We start from the raw sequence: 22,939 nt of genomic DNA on the forward strand, positions 1-22,939 counted from the left end.
CAGATGAATGAAATAGCCTTACTGTTAGAATATTTTATATTCTACACAAATATACTTTTCAGTTGCAAACTCTTCCTCTCTCTAGCAAGGGGAGAGAGGAATGATAGGTGGCTTCCTTAGTGTGTTATCTGAACGGATATAGCTTGTTAACTTCCTCCTATGCAATGCATTTCTGCATTGTATTTTAGTCTCAATGTTTGATACACATATATCTAATAGTTCAGAGGGTTAGGTCTCCTTCCTTTGAAATCTCTTATCCAGAAAGTGTGACCAGCTGTAGCAAACCTCCAGTCAGTTCAGGATTCTCTTACCTCCCACCAAGAGTGAGCATTTCCTATCATCAAGACCCAGGTCTTATCCTAATGTAAAACTAATACGTCACGAGGTTGAAGTTCGGTTGCTGGCCTTCCTCTACCTCATCTCTGTGACAGATGCCACCAATTCCTTGCATAAACAATTCTTATTGTTTTTTACTGGTTTCCAACTGGCACCAGAAGATTTATCCCAATGTTAACACCACAGGTTTGTTAGCTATGAATGTTGCAGTCATTATAAGAACTTCTGAAGAAGATTTAGTCTTATGAAATTATTATTTTTTGTAACCTGCTCAGAAAGCACTGAGATTCTCATGAGCTTTCAGTATTTTTATAACCTATACTACTTATAGTATACTTATAACCTATACTACTTTAGTAGCTTCCCAAAACTTTAAAATTATCCTTTGATCATGACTTATAGCAGATTGCGGCTATATTATTATATACTAAAAGACTCACTCTCTCTCTCTCTCTCTCTCTCTCTCTCTCTCTCTCTCTCTCTCTCTCTCTCTCTCTCTCTCTCTCTCTCTCTCTCTCTGTTGTGATTTTGATCGTTTTCTGGAAGTGGCATTTAGGATATAGTACAGATAAGTAGTAATTGTCTAGCAGTACCATAAGGTAATTCGATAATTGTGTGAAAGTGAACTAGGGGCATGCTTCATAATATGTATTGCTTAATTACATATTCTGTTGCAAAATTTTCTGACTTAGCATACTTCACAACTTATCTTTATGTATGTGCAAGACTCAATATTGTATGACGTATATAGTAATTAAATTTAGAGTTTTGTAGTATACATAGCTTGAATGATTGCTTGTATACATATGAGGAAATGGTAATGTTCTACTTGGTGTTTATATTCCATTGATGGACAGTAGCCATAGAAAGAGATATTTGGAAAGCATTACAGCACAGTTGACTCCTGCCTATTCGCGGTTCTTGATTCGTGGCTTCACCTATTCACAGATTTTTCTGTGGAATGAATGTCCTTATTATTCGCAGAATTTTTCTCAGAGAAATATTCACTAATTACTGTATTTTCATATTATATATTTTTGTGACTAAATACCTGCATTTTTCACAATAAAAAACTATTAAAATAGGCAGATACAGTGACCCCTGTTTTCAGGGGGGATGCGTACCTGGCCCAGTCTGTGAATAGCTAGAATCCACGAATACTAAGAACCCTCCTCTAAAAATGCTTATAACTGCCTAACTTGAAAGTTCAAATACTATTTGTATACTTAAGTATCATCCAACATCAAATATGCCTTATATATTTATTTTATTACTGTATTAATCTTTGAAATGATATTATTAATATAATTTCAAAGTCACTGAAACTAATGAGTTAAGAGACCTTGCAAGACGTGACCTAGCATCGAACTCTGTTTGAATTAGAGCATCCGACAGCCTAGGAAGGCGCTCACTGAACATAGTGATTGCACAATCCGGCTTAAGCTTCCTCACAGAGAAGGTTGCCGGCAGATCTACCCACAAATCCTCCCCGCTCGAAAGAAGCAGTGATGTAGGGTCTGTTTCTCTAAGCTAGGGCATGGGCTCATCACGTGTCACTGCTTGAAGAGTAAGCTCCGCCACCTTAGTTGTAAAAGGTAACGGGTTCTCTTCGTCTGTCGTGAACATAGTGAACGGGCTCTTAAAGGCTCTTAAACTGCGGACCCATGATTGTTGGGCCTGGTCCCTGGAAAGGATGACAGTTTCCTTCGGAACCTTATCCTCCCTAACAAGAACAGCCAGGCATAGCCGATGAAAGGGGGCTGCAAGCCTGCGGGGAAGAACTCGAAGTCCTCGAGTCTCCGGGTACGGCAGCCTTCTATCGTTAACATCCCATTAATGTACGGAGCGAAGTTCGCTACCCTCCAAGGGTTACTTGGATGAAAGGGAGGGAGAGTGGAATCGTCCGGCATACTCTGGCCTTGCACTAGGTTACTAGGATGGGCCGAACCTGCTGCACCCTGCTGAAGACCCGCAATTAGAGACTCCTGAGCGCCCAGTCTCTTAATCACCTCCTCAAACCTTGCCGTAACCATATTGACTAAGGTTCCTAGGTTATTGACCTGTTTTAAAATATTCGTGTTGAACAGGTCCTGCCCAGCGGGAGAGGAATCCCCCTTCTCCTCTGGTACCTTATGAGGTATCAGGCCCTTAGAAGTAGATGGTAAAGGGCTCGAAGGGGAATGGTAAGATTTCCCCTCCTTTGACCTTGGTTTAGTGGGCTTTGACAGGGACTTCTGCCTGGTTTTAGTATCTCTGGTATGGGATGCCGGAACATTTTTAGGGAGGTTGCCATATGATGTTTTTGGTACTGAAGCTCTTTTTTGCAGTGTTTTTGCCTGAAGTTTCTTCACTTTAGGTATCACCGAGGAGGGTTGCAACCTAGAAGGAGGCAAACCCCTGGTGAAACCCTGGAATGAAGAAGAAGAAGAAGGAGAGGAAAAGTTGGAAGTACTCAAGGAATGACCTTGAGGACTTAGAAGGCTAGCCTCATCAACGCTCTTACCAATACCCATATTAGGTGAAATGGGTACATCTTCGGTAACCGGAATTGGCACTCCTCCCAACACAAGCTCCAGTAACTCCTCGTCTTGTTGTTGCAATACCAGTTCTTGAATAGTATCAATTATGGGAGCTGCAACTTCTGGGACCACATAGGTGGTTTGTTTTCCTGCCGGGAAGATTAAAGCCGCCATGTCCTGGGAAAGGATGTAAGGCTTCGACTTCCCAACATTCCATCCAAAGCCTCCTACCCAAACCTTGAGGGTGGAGAGTGCAGCATCCCTTGCAGACTGATCCGCCTGTAAGAAACAAAATATGTTAACCTTGAGCTTAACTTACTATGCTATCGGAGACGATAGGGCTAAAAGTTCAGTAAGATACAATATTACTACAAAGACCACATTAAAGGTAGAACAATATTACTACAAAGACCACATTAAAGGTAGAAGCGCAGGGAACAGGTGACTTACCGAAGAAGTAACCCGAGTTACCAACTCGTAGCAAGCAAAACAGTTTTCGTGATGCCACACTACGGAGTTCTCTAACAGCACAGCGCAGGGGGCATGGCCCCGGCAAACATCGTGCCCGCAAGGATCCTGGAGAACGGCATTACAGCTGGCAACCAGACATTGGGTGGCCTGTAAATATAATGATACTTGAGTATCGCCATGTAACAAGATATGAGACGCTCAAGGAAAAATGATATTGTGCTGGAGTGACCTGGACTAAATAAACATATGCATCCTGGAACTCGTGCTAAGTGCATAAAAATCAACTCGGAACCGTGGTAGCCCGGAGGACAAAACATTCCAGGTAACCCGGAACCTCCTATTGAAGCTACCCGATCAGGGAGAATGAAATACAAAGGCACTAGCAACGGGCTATCCCGGGCAGCAATGAACCCGGAGGTTCAATGAACTAATTAAACAAAACAATAAATAAATAAAAAATCTATACTAAAATCTCCGCCTAGGGAGGTACAACCTCCCGAAAACAAAACCCTCGACGAAGCCGGAGAGGCTGGAACACAAACCCGCCATGGGCGGGGAGGGAATGTCTAAGGCGGGAGGGTGAAAACATTCAGAGAGGCGGGAGAAGCCGAGCACGCTCAGACTAACCGCCGAACATACCCGAAGTAAGGTCGGCTGAGAAGCGACACCCACCGACCTAAGGCCTGAGAGGCCCCCCTCCACACACCCCCGCAGAGACTCGGGGTCGGTCGCGCGACAACCTGAGTGAGATAAGCACGCCACCCGTGAGCCCGCTAGCGCAGGGGGGGAAATGGAGGTCGGGAGGGGTGACGATCACGTGACCCAGCGGCTCCCTGCGGTTACTGGACCGCGAGGAAGGCGCAGGGGAGACCAACGTGGTAGGCTAGCCAACACGATCACCCAAAGGAAAACATACACAAATAATACACAAATAAATAATAAATACTTAAAAGTAATGTAAAATCATGCACTAACACGGGGGGTGGCGAAAGGGGAAGAAGGGAAGGGAAATGAACATAAAATTATTAAAACACCTAACAACCAGGTAGGACCACCCAATAAGGATGGCCCTAACCAGGACAAAACCAGAATGGCCTAATGCCGTAATGATATAACTAAACCGAAGGGCAGAGGTAGGCATGATAACGAAAAAGAACAAAATAAAATCATAATGAAAAGCAGTAAAACTATAACGGTGGGTACCCGATGAGGCACGAAACAAAGACACGTGCTCGAAAGGAAACCCCTGTGGAAAACACGAAAATAATAATCATAAACATAAACATATACACGATCGACAAAAACTGCCATCCAAGAAAAGGCAAATAAAGGGTACTGATATACTACTCGGTTCACGAAGTATGGAAGACCACGCAAAACCGAAACGACACAAAAGGGGAGCGCGTAATGGCGGCGCCCAGCCTCTTCAGCGAAGGCGACGCCAGACTAAACCCTAAATAAAAGAACCACAAAGGTCAAAATCACTCCCTAAATAGTGTCGAACAAAAAACCAGGACTTAACTTGGATGGGGAAGCAGATTGACGATCCATAGCTATCAAACACAAGCCAAAAAGGCAGAGAAAAAAAAAAAAAAAAAAAAAGTGCAAAAATTACGTGCAGCTCTCGGAATGGCTATCAAAGGAATGTCAGCCCTGACGCTACCTTCGCGGTAGCAGGGAGTGAGCCGCAGCACGGCTCCCCTTTTCTAAAGGGTTTTGATTTGGAAAAGGCTAATTGGAGAGGCTGCTGTGGTAGTGTTTTTCACTCGCCCCAGATTCATACCGACACCCTTTTAGAAAGGGTGAGCAAGTCAGAATATTCTGGCATGTCCAATTTAGCAGTTCTCTGGTATTTTAGTAATATTTTACCTTAGAAATAGCGCTAAAGGAACGTATTTCACTGGGCGACACGGCTTCCTCGCCCAGAAATAGATTTTTCCTACGCCAAAATCCCTTTATTATTATAATTTCAAAGTCATCTGGAACATTTTACCATTAGAAATATATATGTACAGCCAATAACAGAGAGAGAGAGAGAGAGAGAGAGAGAGAGAGAGAGAGAGAGAGAGAGAGAGAGAGAGAGAGAGAGAGAGAGAGAGAGAGAGTTAAAACAAGGAAGAAATAGAAATGGGTTGATCAGGCCTTGGCAAAAATTTGGACCTGGTCCCTTTGTGTCAAGTAATGTGACTTTTCTGACAGGGCCACATTTCCCTCCTCACTTCACAGCTTAAGGCAAAAGATATGGATGAATTCTGTTCTTTAGTTTTTAAATAACTGATTATAGAAATACATAAATATTGTAATAACAGTGTATTATTATTTATTTATTTATTTATTATTATTATTATTTATTATTATTATTTATTATTTTCATTATTATTATTATTCTGGAAGGAGACCCTCTCGTAGGCATGTTTTGTTAAAAATGACTGCTGCTTCAGCACTATTAATCTTGTAAAGAGTCTTCTCTATCTTTCTGATGACGGCTTTCTCGTTGTTGCTTAGACTGGCGAGCAACGCACCAAAGGGCATGGTAAAATTTGGTTGAGTCATTTGATTTATTATTACTTATACAATTCTCTCTCTCCAACGCGACGTTTCCTCCTGATCGACAGGACATTATCAAGCGATAACGGCTGAGGGACTGAATTCCAGTGGCGAGTCCATCTCCTTTTATCGTGGTGTTGCGAGCTCTTGAGTACGGTCAGAGCACCTCTCCGGCAGGTCGGGTTTTCATTGGTTCCTGGGAAGGTGACTCATACGGCGGGCGTTTACGAGTCTTGCAGACCTTCTCAGGTGGGGGGTATCACCAGGAGCCTCTTGATTGGCCTCTACCTGAGTGACGTCACCCCTGGTATTATTCTCATGTCCGGTGTTTGTTTCATGCGCGCTGGTACTTTCGTTGGGGGGAAGGGGTGTAGTCCTCCTCACACACGTCGGTATGAGGAACACTTCTTGGGTGGTATTAAGGGGAGGCTTTTCTTCGAGGATGAGCAGCGCTTCTAGAAGACGCAGACGTCGTGGGTCAGGTGCTCTTCCGATGATCTTAATATTCCTGACGATGCTGTCTCTCGTGATGTTTCTGTGATGTACTACAAGGGCGTGCTGCCTAATGGCACCCTCCTGGGCGTGGCAGGAAATCCTTTTTGACAGGCGCATCATCATCATGCCGATGTAAATCCCAGGGCATCCTTGGGCGGGGCATATGTATCGGTAGACGACGTTGGACTGCTTCAAGGGGTCTCCTACTGGCGGGGAGGGGTTTTTCTTCATCAGGAGGTCCTTCGTACCTTGTAGTAAATAATGAGGGACACTTTTTCCTTCCTCCATGGGGCGGACGTGTTCCTCTATTATTTTCTTCACGAAGCAGCCATGAAGAAAATAATAAGGAAGGAACAAGTCCGCCCCATGGAGGAAGGAAAGAGAGTGCCCCTCCAATTATTTTACTACAAAAGAATCGGCGTACGAAGGACCACCAATGAATGAAGAAAAACCCCTCCCCGCCGGTAGGAGACCCCTGAAGCAGTCCAACGTTGTCTACCGAGACGTATGCCCCACCCAAGGATGCCCTGGGATTTACATCGGCATGACGCGTTGCGCCTGTCAAAAAGGATTTCCTGCCACGACCCAGGACGGGCGCCATTAGGCATCACGCCTTGTAGTACACCACAGAAACATCAAAGAAAGATGACATCTCAGGAATATTAAGATCATCGGGAGAGCACCTGACCCACGACCGTCTGCGTCTCCTATAGCGCTGCTCATCCTCGAAGAAAAGCCTCCCCCTTAATACCACCCAAGAAGCAGTTCCTCATACCGACGTGTGCTGAGGAGGACTACAAACCCCTTCCCCCCCAACGGAAAGTACCAAAGCGCGCATGAAACAAACACCGGACATGAGAATAATACCAGGGGGTGACGTCACTCAGGTAGAAGCCAATCAAGAGGCTCCCAGTGATACCCCCCACCTGAGAAGGTCTGCAAGACTCGTAAACGCCCGTCGTATGAGTCACCTTCCCAGGAAGCAATGAAAACCCGACCTGCCGGAGAGGTGCTCTGACCGTACTCAAGAGCTCGCAACACCACGATAAAAGGAGATGGACTTGCCACTGGAATTCAGTCCCTCAGCAGTTATCGCTTGATAATGTCCCGTCGATCAGGAGGAAACTCAACCGAATTTTACCATGCCCTTTGGTGCATTGCTTGCCAGTCTAAGCAACAACGAGAAAGCCGTCATCAGAAAGATAGAGAAGACTCTTTACAAGATTAATAGCGCTGAAGCAGCAGTCATTTTTAATATTATTATTATTATTATTATTATTATTATTATTATTATTATTATTATTATTATTATTATTATTATTATTATTATTATTATTATTATTATATCATCTTACTAACATTTGAAAATTAGTACTTATTATGCATTAGGTAAATCATTTATTATCATACAAAACAATGACAGAGAGAGAGAGAGAGAGAGAGAGAGAGAGAGAGAGAGAGAGAGAGAGAGAGAGAGAGAGAGAGAGAGAGAGAGAGAGAGAGATCTGAGATAGGAAGGGAGAAGGAGAGAGACAGAGAATTATTATTTAATTATATTTGATATTATTCAATCATATTAAACTTTATATTAATATTTGAAAATTAGTAAACAATTTTTTGTCATAAAAAATGGATTTAGCCATGAAAATAACATAAAAATACACTAATTAATGAATATTTCTCTACGAAAAAGTTCATGAATTGCTAATACTTCACGAATAATTTATAGAAAGGTTCCACAGAAAAATCTGCGAGTAGGTGAATCTCTGAATCTTGAGAACGTAAATACGTGAAATTTACTGTAACAGCAATTTTAGGGTTTTTTTTTGTGTGTGAACTATCAAAATAGCCAGTTATAAGCATTTTTAGAGGGGTGTCACGTATTCACCGATTTTAGCTATTCGTGGGAGGGTTGTGGTCCCTATCCTGCACAAATCCTGGTAGTCAACTGTATATGGTAATCTTTTTTTTACCTTCACTGATTTCTTTTCTTGATTAAATAAGTTGGCATCTGGAATCACATTTGCATTCATCTGTTTTTTATATGTCATTGCAGACTCCACATTTGGTGAACCTAAATGAAGACCCATCAATGTCTGAGTGTCTTCTTTACTACATAAAGGATGGCATTACAAAAGTTGGGTCTGCAGAGTCTAATATTCCGCAAGACATACAGCTCTATGGAGCTCATATAAAGTCTGAGCACTGCTTGTTCGAAGTAAGTAATAAGATGAAATTCAATGAAGAATATATTGTAACTTAGTTTAGTTTGTTTGAAGTAAAGCCAAACATTCATGTGTAATTTATGAGGACCTTTTAGTATTTATCAGAAAGGTTCAGTGCCAGGAATTGTTAATTTTCTGGTTACCTTTTTTAGGATTATTACTGTGCATTTCTTAAAAAAATATTATAGCTTTTGTTTTCCTTCAGAAAATGCTGTGAACACAATAAAGAATTAAATATGAAAAAATTATATTTATAATTTTTGTCAATGTATTTTTGTAACAGGTAAGAAAATTATTTAGAAAACTCAAATATTGAGAATCCTTGTGCAAGCCACTTCTGACTAGTGGTTGATTTCATATCTTCTATTTCATAGACAGTAACATCCACTGGAATTCTCAAATTACCTGTTAACTTATTGAACAGACTGTCCTCTTGTTGTCTCTTTTGATAATTTTGCAATTATTGCTTTCATTTTTCTAAAGTGAAATTTATTTGTACAGAACCAGGAGGGTGTGGTATCTCTTCATCCCCGACCAAATGCTCTCTGCTATGTAAATGGACGTGAGTTGGTAGAACCAACCGTCTTAAAAACAGGCTCTCGTGTCATTCTTGGGAAGAATCATGTTTTTAGATTCAATCATCCAGAGCAAGGTAATGTATACAGTATCGTTTATAGTTTTCTTCTGTGAATTAGTTCACTGACTGCTGTACAGTATGTCAGGTTAGTATGCAGTAAAAGTAAAGCACAGTAATTACCATTTAATACCTACCTTTGGTAGTTCAGTGTTTGGATATATTCTTGAGTACTAGGTTATCAACTAGTATATATTCTTTTGTTTAATTATATGAGGTCATTACCTATTATTCAATTTTTTTGGTAGTTTGTAAATGATCATGTCTCACAGAACTGGTCTGAAGGATTTAAAAATTAGAGTAAAGTGGTGATGTGGTAATATACAGTAATACGCTTACAGAAAATGTCTTTAATTTGAGGCATTGCATTTTTTTTTGCTCTTTTAAGTGGTCTTGTATGTCATTAAATATTGGCAACCCTTTAATTAATACTTACTACGGACCTGATTAAAACGAGAGAAGTATATTGTGTGATGATGTGGCAAATTTCATGTAAATGTGCATGGATAAAAACATTTAAGACCTACTCTTGTAATGAAATCTTATTATTGACTTCTCTCATTTCAAAAACAGCCAGAGAACGCCGGGAAACAAAATCTCCTGCTGAAACCCCTGGCTCAGGCGAACCTGCTGATTGGCAGTTTGCACAGGTTGAATTGCTGGAGAAGCAAGGTATTGACTTGAAAGAAGAAATGGAAAAGCGATTAGTTGCTTTAGAGGAACAGTATCAGCGTGAGAAAGAGGAAGCACAAAAGGAATTTGATAAAGAAAGAAAGGTATAGTTTTTATTACTCTAGGGTTATATTTTTCTCTTGCTAAGGTGAAATTTTAAAAAGCAGAAGTATGGGATTTAGTTATTGGGATGGTGCATCATGATTAACCTTTTCTCTGTGGTTGAACTTGATTGCTTGAGAGATGTTTTACATCCTCTGTAATACTAATATACTTTCCTTGTACTGTATATTGGGTGAAAATTTGTCCTTGCCTCGGAAATTGAATGATTACACACATGATCATGAAGGATTGTCGTAATAGGGGATTATTTTGTAAACAGGGTCTTCTTTATTGTTAGAGGACAGACTTCAACATTTGAATGTTAGAGTTCTTTTATCTCATGAGGCCATCCTTTGAAATAAGGGTGCTGGTGACACTCTTTCGTGTATTTTGACATTTTTTTAAAGTAAACTGCCATTCTTTCAGAATTATGAAGCTCGTATTGATGCTCTACAAAAGCAAGTAGAGGAACAGAGCATGACTATGTCCATGTATTCATCATATACACCTGATGATTTCAACAATGAAGAGGACATCTTTGGTGGGTTCCTCCATGTTTGCTCTCAGATATTTTTTAAAGTTCCAAAGAACAAGCATCTTTTAAGTATCCAGTCTGTGTTAAGCAAGCAAGATTACTTATACTATGAATTAACCTTAAAAATGTACTGTTATAAAGCCATACTAGATCATTGGATTGTGTTGCGATGATTTTTGTTGAATTTCATTACAAGAGTGATCATACTTCTTTTATATGGAGTGGATACTACAAAAGAATTTTGTTTTAATATTTTATACTCTGTACCCTGTATTGAGTATGATTTCCAGGACACTTGTATTCAATAGTGTACAGTTTGAACTTGCTTCTAGTATAGTATATCCCTGTATTCATTAGAAGTACTGTAATGTATTTTGATAATCCTGACTTGTTTGTAGACCAGACAATATAGAATTTGAGATGTAGCTTACAAGTGCATGAATGTTTTTTATCCTTATCCTTGGCTGTTTTTTACCCTTAAGATGAAAGACTGATGGACAAATGCTGTAATCATGTAATATTGAATTTTCTAGCATCATATATGATTTTAGTTGGTAAACAAAGTACATATAGTTGTTAAAGCCATTCCTCTTCCATTGTTGTTGAGATACCAGTTTTGAATGTGATTAATTTTAATATACAAAATGGAATACAGTTTTTATAGAAAAATAAGCTTGTGTTTACCAGACCTTATGATGTATGATGCAGATGTATCTTGTCTTTTTAGGATTCTTATGTGTCATCAGATAAGAGACCAGATTGCTGCTTGCAAGCATTGGCATTCCCATTCTGTCTTACTGATGTTGCAAAGTTGCAGATATCCTATGTTAAATCACTTGATATATCTTTGTGAGAGGAGTATCTTGGATATATCATAGATATAAAGAATTGGTTTCACCCTAGTACAGTATATTTAAAATAAGAATCAAGCTGACTGGATAGGAACTACTTACAGCCATCATTTATTAGGTCTTCTCTATTATTTTTTCACATATGATTCATCAGTTATTTTGATAAAGGTAAACATGTGCTCTTATACAAAACAAAATTTTTCTTCACTTCTCATGGTACTAGAGCTCTCTCAGACATTTGCATTTTTTCTTCCCAAACAACCAATTTTCACTTCTTGAAAGGGGAAAAGGCACATGAATTGTCTTGTGATGTCCAACTTAAATAGAATGGCAAAATTCTGTTATGTTAGGATGTAATGTTTCCATGCATGGCAAGCACTTTTAGAAACAAATAATCTCCCTTGTTTGATCCCAGTTTGGCATATCCACATATGAGTGTCTCATGTAGCAATATCCTCTTGGTGTAATCCTACAGACTTCTTTCATTGGAGTTAAGCATTTCATTTGTACTAATGATGGCAAAACCTGCCAATTAGATTTCAGTATTTTAGAAGTACTTCATGTATATAGCTGCAATTCAGCATTATTTTGTTTAAATCCTCACTTTACATCATAGTGTAATCTAGAGGTCAATGATATAATATTATGGGCAAGAATGGCGTTAGTAAATTAATTGATATTCTCATGAGGACAAATATTGTTACCATTGGGATTATTGTAAGTGATGCAATTGCTGTAAATTTTTACAGTTGATAGTTATGGTTAGGTGTGTTACGGTAGTAAACGTGATATCAGTGAATGAGTGTAGAAGCAAGATTTTAATTTTCGTGAATAAAAATGTGGAAAGGGAGGATAAAACTGGAAATGTGAAGAGGTATGCCGTTTGCCAGCCTAGTTTAGATTTAATAGGGTTATATTTCTCCTGAGCAAGGTTACATACTATTTACTATTAAGGTATTGTAGGTAGTATCTTGCTCCTTTATCAGTGGTATGATGTATGACACCCTTAGGATGAGTTGATTTAAACTGTCCATTTGTCATCACAAGCTAATTGAGTCATTTTGGGTAGGTTAGGAATTTTATGGTTTTGCTAATGTTATTCATTACTATTGTCTAAAATTAATGAAACGGTACATAGAAAGTAAGCATGCGAAGATGTAATAAAGTTCTCTCTAAAATAATTAGGAGAATACATAAGTAATCAGGGAATATTTAGTCGATAAAGAAAAGTGGCCAGCCTTATGAATCAAGTGTTTTGACTGTGTGGTGTACATAGGTAAAGTACCTACAGTAATACTAATTATATAAAGAAAAATAGTTATTCTTTTTATTACTACATGTATGAAAACAAGTAAAATATTTGTTTGCATTGAATTTAAATAAAATTGTCACGATACAAGATAGTGCTAACACAAGATGTGCTTTTTATTAGAAGTGGTGTATGCACTCGTATTAAACCAAAATTGTTGGCATATTAACATAGCCCTAACACAAAATATGTTTAAATATGTTTTTCATTAGAAGAAGTCCATGCACTATAATGTAGTAGTACTTCTGCATACCGTAATTGGTGAAAAAGATCTATTAATTGAAAAGTATGTAAGAGAAATTTCTTCTTGCTATAAGATTTGTATGAGCATCTCAGTATTGTTGAAAGAAATTTAGTTGTAAACTAATTGCAGAAATTTCTGGGATATAATTTTTTATTTACTTTGGAATTTTTTTTATATATTAACTAAAAGTCATTATTGCTGATTTAAGAAGGTTAAGCATAATTAGGTTGGGTGAGAAAAGTCAAACTGATTTTTTAGTTGTCTGTATTTGACAACATAATTCCCCATCTTTACATTTTCATCCATGTGTGATTTCCTATATGGCTGTAATGCCAAATTAACTTGAGAGAGAATAGCTTACGGCTCAAATTATGTCATTTTTAAGTGTGGAATGTACCATTTTGATAGACAATGTTCATATTTATTAGTACAGTCTACTCGCATAATATGAGATTGTGGTCAGTAGAGCACTCTACATACGCATTACGAATTAATTTATTACAAACAAGATTTCTTATAAGAGTAAATGTATAGAGCCATCCTTTACCAGACCTTACCTTTTACTTGTCCAGATATCTTTAAAACTAATGGGTAATATATCTCCTCAAATGTATTGACACTGGTGCAAATTATTAGAGGAAAGACAAATAGACACTCTTAATGACAATGAGAATTTACAGTAAGGGGAAGTGGGGTACTCACAGAAAGGTGGGGGCATAGATTTCCACTGACATTTATAAAGTCTTGTACTCCCTTAATGATTATTCACTTTTAGGGATTATAAAAAAGCAAATTTTTTGTGATATTATTTTTGTCACATTATGAAGTTCAGTTTTTGCATATAAAGCTGATTTTAAATTTTATGAAAAGAAAGAAAAGCTGAAAAAATTTGAAGTAGTATTGAAGAATAATATAAGCATCCCTTGCTTAGTATGGTTTTATAAGGAACAGCTATGGTGTTTCTGAATAACAGTTCAGTATGGTCTTAGAAAAATTAAAAGAATTAAATAAAATGTCAGTCAAAATTTTTCTAACCTTGAAAAATAATAGTGCCCAGGTGTGGCAACTACATTGCAGATATTGGAACAATAAAGAATAATATTGTGCATAATAAGATAATATTAATTATATTTTACTGAGTGCTGAAGTCAAAAGGGGGAGAGAGAGAGAGAGGGAGAGCCCACAGTTATTGCATATTGTGTTATAAGCCCAGATGAGATCAGTGGACAAATGCACATTTACACATGTAGTATATAATGCTTAAAAGCATTCTTGTCATTCTACAATGTTTATTTATTTTTAAATGATGGTATGTGCAGTACTGCACTGCTTGCCTGTTTTTATTAACGGCTTATTGTTCAGTTATTGCGTGTTTTAAAGAATGCACGCTGTGATACGTACAAAAATACACATCTGGGGAATAAAGCTTTTTATATATTCGTTACCTTTTCTAACTTAGCCGGTTTCTTTTCTGGACATGTTAGGAATATGTTGTTCATAACTTATTTAAAAACTTTTTTTAAGTGAGAGAGAACTAGATCAACATAGTATACAGGCATATGTCTTGTTTTAGTTTGTGGCCATGCTCTATGTATTCTTGCATATAGTTTCTTAATTGATGTTATGAGCAGTTCTTTGGAGCAAAAATTTCAACAGAACCTTGCATATTACAGTTTTTAGTCATACCCCTGGTCCTGCTTGTCATATAAGGCGATTTGATTTTTACAAGCTTGCATATTAGGCAAGTGGACTGCATATATGAAACTATATGAAGTAAAAGAGAAAAAAGGATGAAATATACTTAGCTTCCATATGGAGAAGGCTTATTTTGTATCTAAGTGCGGTATATTGTAGTTTTAGTAGTATAGGTAACAGGATTTATGGAGTCCTTCTCTTCATAGTATCCCTGGGTGAGCATGTCTGTGCACAGTGTAAAGTAAATGTTTGCACATTAATGTGGTTATATATGTCATTGCACAGTCATTTGCTTGCTTATATGTTCCAAGGTTGTCTATTAGTGGTGAGTGTTTTCACTTGAATCAGATGTGACAGTTTATACATAAACCCATGACAATGAGGATATTTCAAGTTAATGTAGGATATTCTGTTAAACTTACTGCCTAGTACTACTCTATAGAGGAAATATATATCAGGGATACTCTACATAGAATTGAATTGAATTGTTATTCAAGTTATTTAATCCTTGAAATATTTATTGTTAGGATTAGTACTGAATATTCAGTGCATTTTAGAAAGACAAATTGTGCCAACCCCTCTTTGCAACAATTTAAATGTTCAGATTTGAATTTGAAGTTACAGATGTAATTTCATACTATTTCTTTTACTTTTCATGCCCTAATACAGAACACACTATCTCTCTCTCTCTCTCTCTCTCTCTCTCTCTCTCTCTCTCTCTCTCTCTCTCTCTCTCTCTCTCTCTCTCTCTCTCTCTCTTTTGAGCGTTATGTATTTGCTGGCCCTTGACGCATAGTAATTACTTTTAACCTCCATCTCGATTCAACGAAGACATCTTAACCCCATACAGCATTTTGGGCCATGTTTCTTTCAGGCTTTGTGGTTCAGTGCTTGATTTCAGTTTTGTCTAGTTTATTTTACAAAACAAATTTTAAAAGCTTCTGTATTTTGGATTATGTAATAGTACATATCCTTATATTTTGGTGTTTTAAATTCCACTGGAGTATTACGATCAAAAGTAATTTAGTTTTGCATCTCAGTTATTCATGTAAAGGAACGGGTTTCTGCAAGATGCTTAGAGGCAGCAGTAAATGAACTGGACTTTCTATATTTAAACTTATGCATTCAGAAGAAGTAAATTTAATTGGATGATCCACTAACAGTTGCAATGCAATAAATATCAGTGTGCTTATCAGATTTGTTGTTTAGTAGATGTAAAACTTTTAATTTTGTACCTCTGAAGCAACCTTGTCAAGAGCAAGTTTGTATTATTATAATAATAATAATTTTATTAAAATAAATATATATAAAGTAAACATTTAAAAAATATAAATATTATAATAATTATTTATATTTAATTAAATAATTAATAATATATATATTTATAAAAATAATAAAATATTATTATTTAATTAATATTAAATAATATATAATTAATATAATATAAAAATATATATTTATTAATATATATTTTAATATAAATATATGATTATATAATAGTATTATATCTATATATATAATATACTTATCTATTCTATTAATATATTTATTTATTATATATAATATATATATAATATTATTCTTATATATAATACTATCTATATATATATATATATATATATATATAATCTATATATATATATATATATATATATTATATTATATATATATATATTTATATATATTAGATATACTATAGAGCTATTATTATATATATAGTAATATAATATTATGGGTGGTGTGTGTGTGTGTGTGTGTGTGTGTGTGTTGTGCTGTGTGTCGTGTGTGTGGGTCGTGTGTGTGTGGGTGTGTAGATATATATCTTAATGTTTCTTAGAAGTATTTATCAAAAGGAAAATTGTTTTCTTTAATATTTGTGGCTATTCTGGAATGATGTTTATTGAGCAGGCCCTTGACTATATGTGGAATATATTCAAAGTAGTCTTGAAAGATAATCATAAAGCTTTTGGTGTGAAAACACATATGAATGAAAAGACTACTGAACCTGATTTTTTTTATTATTAATTATGCCTGGGAGGATGATGTAATAGCTTTGTTTTTATAGTTTTATTCTTTAAAGTGGATAAGTTGAGCTGGTGTTTTCAAGGTCTTTATTTATTGTTGTTGGCATCAGTAGCATGTATTATTTTGTGTGTGTGAGAGAGAGAGAGAGAGAGAGAGAGAGAGAGAGAGAGAGAGAGAGAGAGAGAGAGAGAGAGAGAGAGAGAGAGAACAAACCAAGATAAGCAAAAACTCTAAAAAATTTGGAGAGGAAAATTATATTAGTATTTTTTTTCATAGTGAGTGAAGACAGGATGAGGGTGGGTCCTTGAAAGTGAGAGTACACATGAAGAGTTCCAGGAGGTTAGAGATGGAAATGAAAAAAGAACTCAAATTTAACAGTAAAATGGAGTTTTCCAGTTATTTGTGTCATTGTTTTGAAAGTTATTTTTGAAATAATTAGGTGTGAGAGCTCTTTTCATATTGATATTTGAGCTTTGAATTTGCCTGTCATACAATGCATCAGATTACAGGAAATAGTCGTGCAATTTGTATAGTATTTTGCATTGAGACAATAGAAAGCTTTACTTATTAAAGATCAGTTTTAAGAAGTGATTAGGTGAAAATGCTTTCAAGTAGAGGGGGACTTTTCAAGTTAACATCTTGAATAGACCCAATAATCCAATGGTATATTTGTAAGTAATGTTGTGTTGTCTATGTTCAGTGTAGTATTATTTTATAAAGTTTTGAAAATTTAGTTTGTTTCTTATGTTTTATGCACAAAAGTGTATTTTATTCCCTTGCATAAAATGGTGGCTAAAATAAAAATGACATTAGTTATTTTGATTAAAATCATAAAAGTTGGAAAATCAATTCTTTGAATTAGAATAAATTTTGTTAAATAATTGTAGAAAAAATTACTTTAAAAATTTAATTGATGAGATTCTTAAATGCTTCTTTCTTTAAGGGATGTAAAGCCATTTTTCTATGAATATCCTCCAGAATAGCCTGCTAGATTAAAGAAATTGACAAGAGATTCCAGTTAAAGTTGGAGTCTGTTACATTTATGTCTTGATTTTTATTCAAATTTCCTGTTTGATATTATTCTTGCATGACTCCATAGTCATGTTCTAATAGGGAAGCGAGAGTATTGTGGCTTGTAGTGTCATGGCTATGAAACCCTCATTTCTTGTCCTTGCAGGAACCTCTGTCACTAAAGGTTATAGTTATTTATTTTGCTTCATCCTATGCCAGTCTCTTGTTGTGTTTGTCAACATGAGGATGATTGTAAAGAATCCTGCATCATTCGTTGTCAAATGTATATGATTAAATTGGCTCCTATATCAATCCTTGCCAGTTTCTGTTTTATTTTCTTACAAGGCACCCTCAGAATTCTTAAAAAGTTACATCTTTTAGTGCTGGGAAACTATATCATGTAATAATTTTGAATATTTAGAGATGATCATTTTATATTCATAGTGTTTTAGGGGTGTGAGTATTTTTGTAATCTGTAGTGGTGTTATCAGATGGTAATATATTTTGACGATACGTATTCTTGTATTTTTATATTTTCTATATGCATGAATTTCATAAATGAGACAGTATTTTTACAAAAAATAATGTAGACTATTGTGATATTTTCTCATTTAGTTAAATCTTTTTAATGTTATGGATTATTTGCCCTCCAAAGGAAGGTTTTATTTTCTTTTGAAAGATTTTCAGATATTGAGTGCAGCATGGCTGCCAAGTAATCTTTGCTGTAATGTTTCCTTGAACTAATTTTTCTTAAACTCACATTCTTTATTGAGGGATGAAAGGATTGTGAACTATCTCTGTGATGTGCATATGTGATACAAATCCCATAACTGAGATTTGGTTTTACAGTATATATATAGTACAATAATTAAGTTTGATTATTTTATGTAGGCATTCCAAACTATGCAGTAATAGAAATTTTGTATGATAAATGTTTGAGGAATAAAGATGATTAGGATAACATTGGTAAATGAATTATGATAATTTCTAATTTTCAAAAGCAGAAGATTGCAGTATGTCTTGTGAAGTATATTTGCATTTGTTAAATATACAAGAACTTGTTTAACTCAGCAATATGCCCAATATGGAATTGAATTCTTTTGGTATTCCTGCAAGAAGTTAAAATAATAGTTTTCTGGGAAGAACAAGACAAAATAATGAAGATAGCTTGAGCAGTAGGAGAGGTGGAAATCTAGTTCAAATTCATTCTTTAGAAATTCAATTAAAATTTATTCTTTAAAATGAAACATTAATAATTTCTATGACAACATCATCTATATAAAGAATTTATTTCATTATAGTACGTACTACTACTCTATACCACAGTTGATTACAGTTGGCGCGCTCAGCTATCTTTCATCTACTCTCAATACCACATTAATAAGTAATGGTCGACCTTTGCCAGTCAGTTGTATGTCTTATCTCTTTATGCATGTCTGCTTATTGAACTTTCCCTTATACATAATCTACACCTGCTCTTTTGTTCCTCTAAACTAATTGCTAAACTTAGGCCTGTCTTCCTGGAATAACTACTACGTAATGCAATTCTTGCAGGGAATGACATATACTTCTAGTACATGATAGTTTTGTAGTATTTTCATAATTTGTACTAAGTTACCTTTGGTGAATTTGCAATGTTTAAAAGATGCATTTGTAATAAATAATTAACTTTTCTGACCTACTACGATAAGGAACAGAAAACATATCTTTTCTCCTGCAGTCCTTATCTGTAGAAGAATTAAAAAATGTTTCCCTAGCCTTAAAAAGCATTTGGTTAGCAAAGGATTGTGGATAGCACAGCAGTGTAAAAACCTTTCATACATATTCCATTTTACCATATAAAAATATTGAGTTAGAAGGTAAAGGTTGTTTGAGTTAGAAGGTAAAGGTTATTACCAATAGTATATAGTTACATTAGCTTTCATGTGTGACATATGCATAAAAAAAATTGTGTTGTGTCTATGTGATAGAATAATTTTTCTGAACTCAGTGTATTGCCGATCATTTTATAAGTTATTTAGGAGTTGAGATTCATGTGAAATCTAAGAATTTGTAAATCGTACATAGCTTGATACCCTCAGTTATTTATTCTGTAAATTTTGAGTTTAGTGAAGTGAAGCATTTTCAGGAAATTCTATACCAGTTCCTGATCTGGTGTGATAATCAACAGGGCAGTGAGGTCTCTTATACATAGTGAATCAATCATTTTCAATGACAAATTCTAGCACAAACTAATGTATCTGCAATTTTGGACTTGCCAAGAATTTTTCAGTGCTAGGAAAATTTTTATAATATTTCAGTGTTTAGGAAAGGATTATACAAAATATTATATATAGGTAGATAATATTAACCTCTTTACATTTTTAATTTAGAAGAGTTTGGGAACTTAGGACGTAGTAATAGAAAAAACAAAGTAGCAGATGTAAAAATTGGTTTGAATTAAGAGTTTTAAGCAAAGATTGATGGAGGTGCATACTTTCTTTCTAGATTTTCAAAAAATGGCAACAGATATTTAAAACGATAAGCTTAAGTTTGTAAACTTAGTTAGAGAACCATAAAAATTTCAGAGGCTAGGTTTAAAGTATAGTTCAGTACACAGGCGTATGTCTTATAACATTTTATTTATAAGATAGCAATGCAGGGAGATGCAGAGTACTAGTAGAAAATATCTTTATTAATTTTATTATAGTATGTACATCAGAGAACAAGACATCCTTCACAGTGATTGATTTCATGTTAGATATCTGAATTAGCAAAACCAAGTGTGTTTCAATCTGCCCTCTGTTGCTGCTTTAGGTTGCATCCCTTCTTTCATGTATGATCTTCATTATGGGTGCTGATGCTTTACAGGGCATTAGAGATTGGAGAAATCCCCAAATAACTTGGCGATATATCTTGATGACAGTAACAACTAGAAGTTATGAGATTATCTTTTAAGAATTTTCTTTGTTTACTGAGTTTTTTTAATCTTTTGACAACAACTGTTGTTTTAATGCTCATGTAGTTTCATAAAAAATGTATGAAAGATATATAGGATAGACAGATCCTGCATGTACAGTTAACATTGAATATGACATCATAAGACACACATGAGGACTTTGGTTTCAAAAATTTTAAGTCATACTTTTTGATCTCGTGCAGTATGGTAACAGTACAGTGTTGAAAATTTCGAGGCTTGTTGGACCTGTACTCTAGATGTCTCATTGTCTAGATGTCATTCTTTCTCAATTTATGTTTTTCCTGAATCCCAAGCCCTCTTTCCTTCCTTCTTTCAGGCACAGGCACCTCTAGTTAACTTCTGCACTTCAATATCTTTTGTATTCCTTCAGCACTTGCCAAGAAACAGTGTGGAAGTAATTGTTTTAGGATTTTGTACTAAGATGATATTACCCTTATTATCCCCAGTGATTTAATTCCCAACCTTCCTATGAATCATCAGACTTATGAATTCCTTTGCTGATTAATTTAACCTGCAGTAGTATGACCTATCTATCATAGACAAGGTTGTTAGTGTAGTCTATGCAATTTACAAATCCTGACAGTGTTCCAAGTACCCAGTAACTTGTAATTATGACAGCATGTTTTTAGAGTAATACCAGACTGAAATTTTCTTGGAAAAGTAACCTAATACCAAATACTGGCAGTCCCCGGTTGTCGACGGACTTGGGTAATGGCAATCCGGTTTTATGGCACTTCTCTAGCGCCATAAAATTTGCAATTAATGGCGCCATAACAGGCAAAGTTTCAGTTATCGGCACCATAAGCTGCAGATAATAGCATTTGGCACCAAAGCATACCTAACAGAGGTGCTGTTAACCAGTTATCGGTGCCACCAACCGAAACTTGGCACCATAAGCACCATAAATCATTTAGTTTCGGTTAATGGCGGTGTTTGCTTCTCAGCACCCCATCTAGAACAGAACCCCAGCCGATAACTGGGGACTGCCTGTACCAATTCTAGAAACACTTACTTATGAGCTATAAGCAACTCAGCAGTCAGTCATTTTCCCCCATACAGTTTTCATTTATGTTTACCACAAAACAGTATCACTGTTTGTATTCTCTCTTAGGTTTACTTCATAGTAATGACATTCTTTACAAAATTATGTCACTCTATGTACTAAGTTTGAAACTTAGACGTTATTAGTCCATATTTGTTTTAAGTTAAGAATGGTATCAGTTGTAATTGGGTAGGGGTTAGTTGATCTCTGAATTGTTTATGATTTATTAAAAACCTATAAACAAATTCTTTGGACTATAATGCATAGTCATTGAATGGAGGCGATTAGTGTTTATTATCATTTGTGTGAAGCCTCATGGCCAACCCAGTGTGGAAAAGCGGTCACTATACATTTTGAACAATAGTTGAACTCCATTTAGTCATCTGTGATAGGAAGTGCTTCATTTTCAAACATTAGTTAGTAGTCAGTGTTCCTGCTGCGTAGAATTGCAGTACAGAACAGAGAAACATTTACAAATAAGAGTGTGAAGTCAAAGATTTTATGGTACCTTAGTCTTTTCATGCCTGGTGGTAGGTATAGTATTGTTTAAGAAAAGAGGAAGTTATTTCTGGCCAAGTCTTTTAATGACATCTTATGATGGAAGTGTTTTCTCATAACAGGACAGAGAGCTTTTTATTAGAGTGGGGGAAATCGATTAAGTTATTAAATTTTCATCTGGTTAAGGGAATTCTGTGAAGCTTATACAGATAAAATGGTCTGGGAATGCAGTTATTATATTGATTATAGTCCCTCACTCTAAATATGACCTTGATGTAAATTTCTTCAAGCTTTTAAATATTCCTGCTTTCTTATAAACTTGTAATGCACTCTGATATACAATGAGCTTTAATTAGCCTGTGCTTAATATCTGGTATGATTGCGCAAACTGCTATTCCTCAATATCACTTTCAACATTTTTTACATCCTTGTCGTTGGTAGATGCATTGTAATTTTAGATTAATAGCTGCTCAAAAGAAGAAAATACCATAGTCACCTTAAAAGTAATATGATATTTTCTTTTTCTAAAACGGGATAGTGTATTCAAAGACAGATTCCTTGATCTTTTCTACTTTTTCAAGGTATCATATGCTACATATCTTTTGATATTAGCCAGATTAAATGAAGTTTAAATTATATTTTAAGTTTTTTTTGTATTGCAGGTCAGCTAAATTTTAATATATCTGTCTTTGCTATCATGAAATTTGTTAATGCACTACTATAATTTTGAAAAGTAAGGGAGGCTTATATTTAAAAGGAGGGATTGTAT

General features: G+C 35.7%; 1 protein-coding gene across 1 annotated transcript in view; it reads left to right on the forward strand.

The window, feature by feature from the left end:
- LOC135219597 (kinesin-like protein unc-104) overlaps positions 1–22,939 on the forward strand; it is a 298,157-nt gene that overhangs the window by 133,594 nt on the left and 141,624 nt on the right. Inside the window, 4 exon segments of the mRNA XM_064256487.1 lie at positions 8,425–8,586; positions 9,095–9,245; positions 9,801–10,003; positions 10,428–10,542. Of these exon segments, the coding sequence (XP_064112557.1) occupies positions 8,425–8,586; positions 9,095–9,245; positions 9,801–10,003; positions 10,428–10,542 (631 nt within the window).

Source organism: Macrobrachium nipponense, chromosome 1 (genome assembly GCF_015104395.2).
Source record: "Macrobrachium nipponense isolate FS-2020 chromosome 1, ASM1510439v2, whole genome shotgun sequence".
Lineage (NCBI taxonomy): Eukaryota > Metazoa > Arthropoda > Malacostraca > Decapoda > Palaemonidae > Macrobrachium > Macrobrachium nipponense.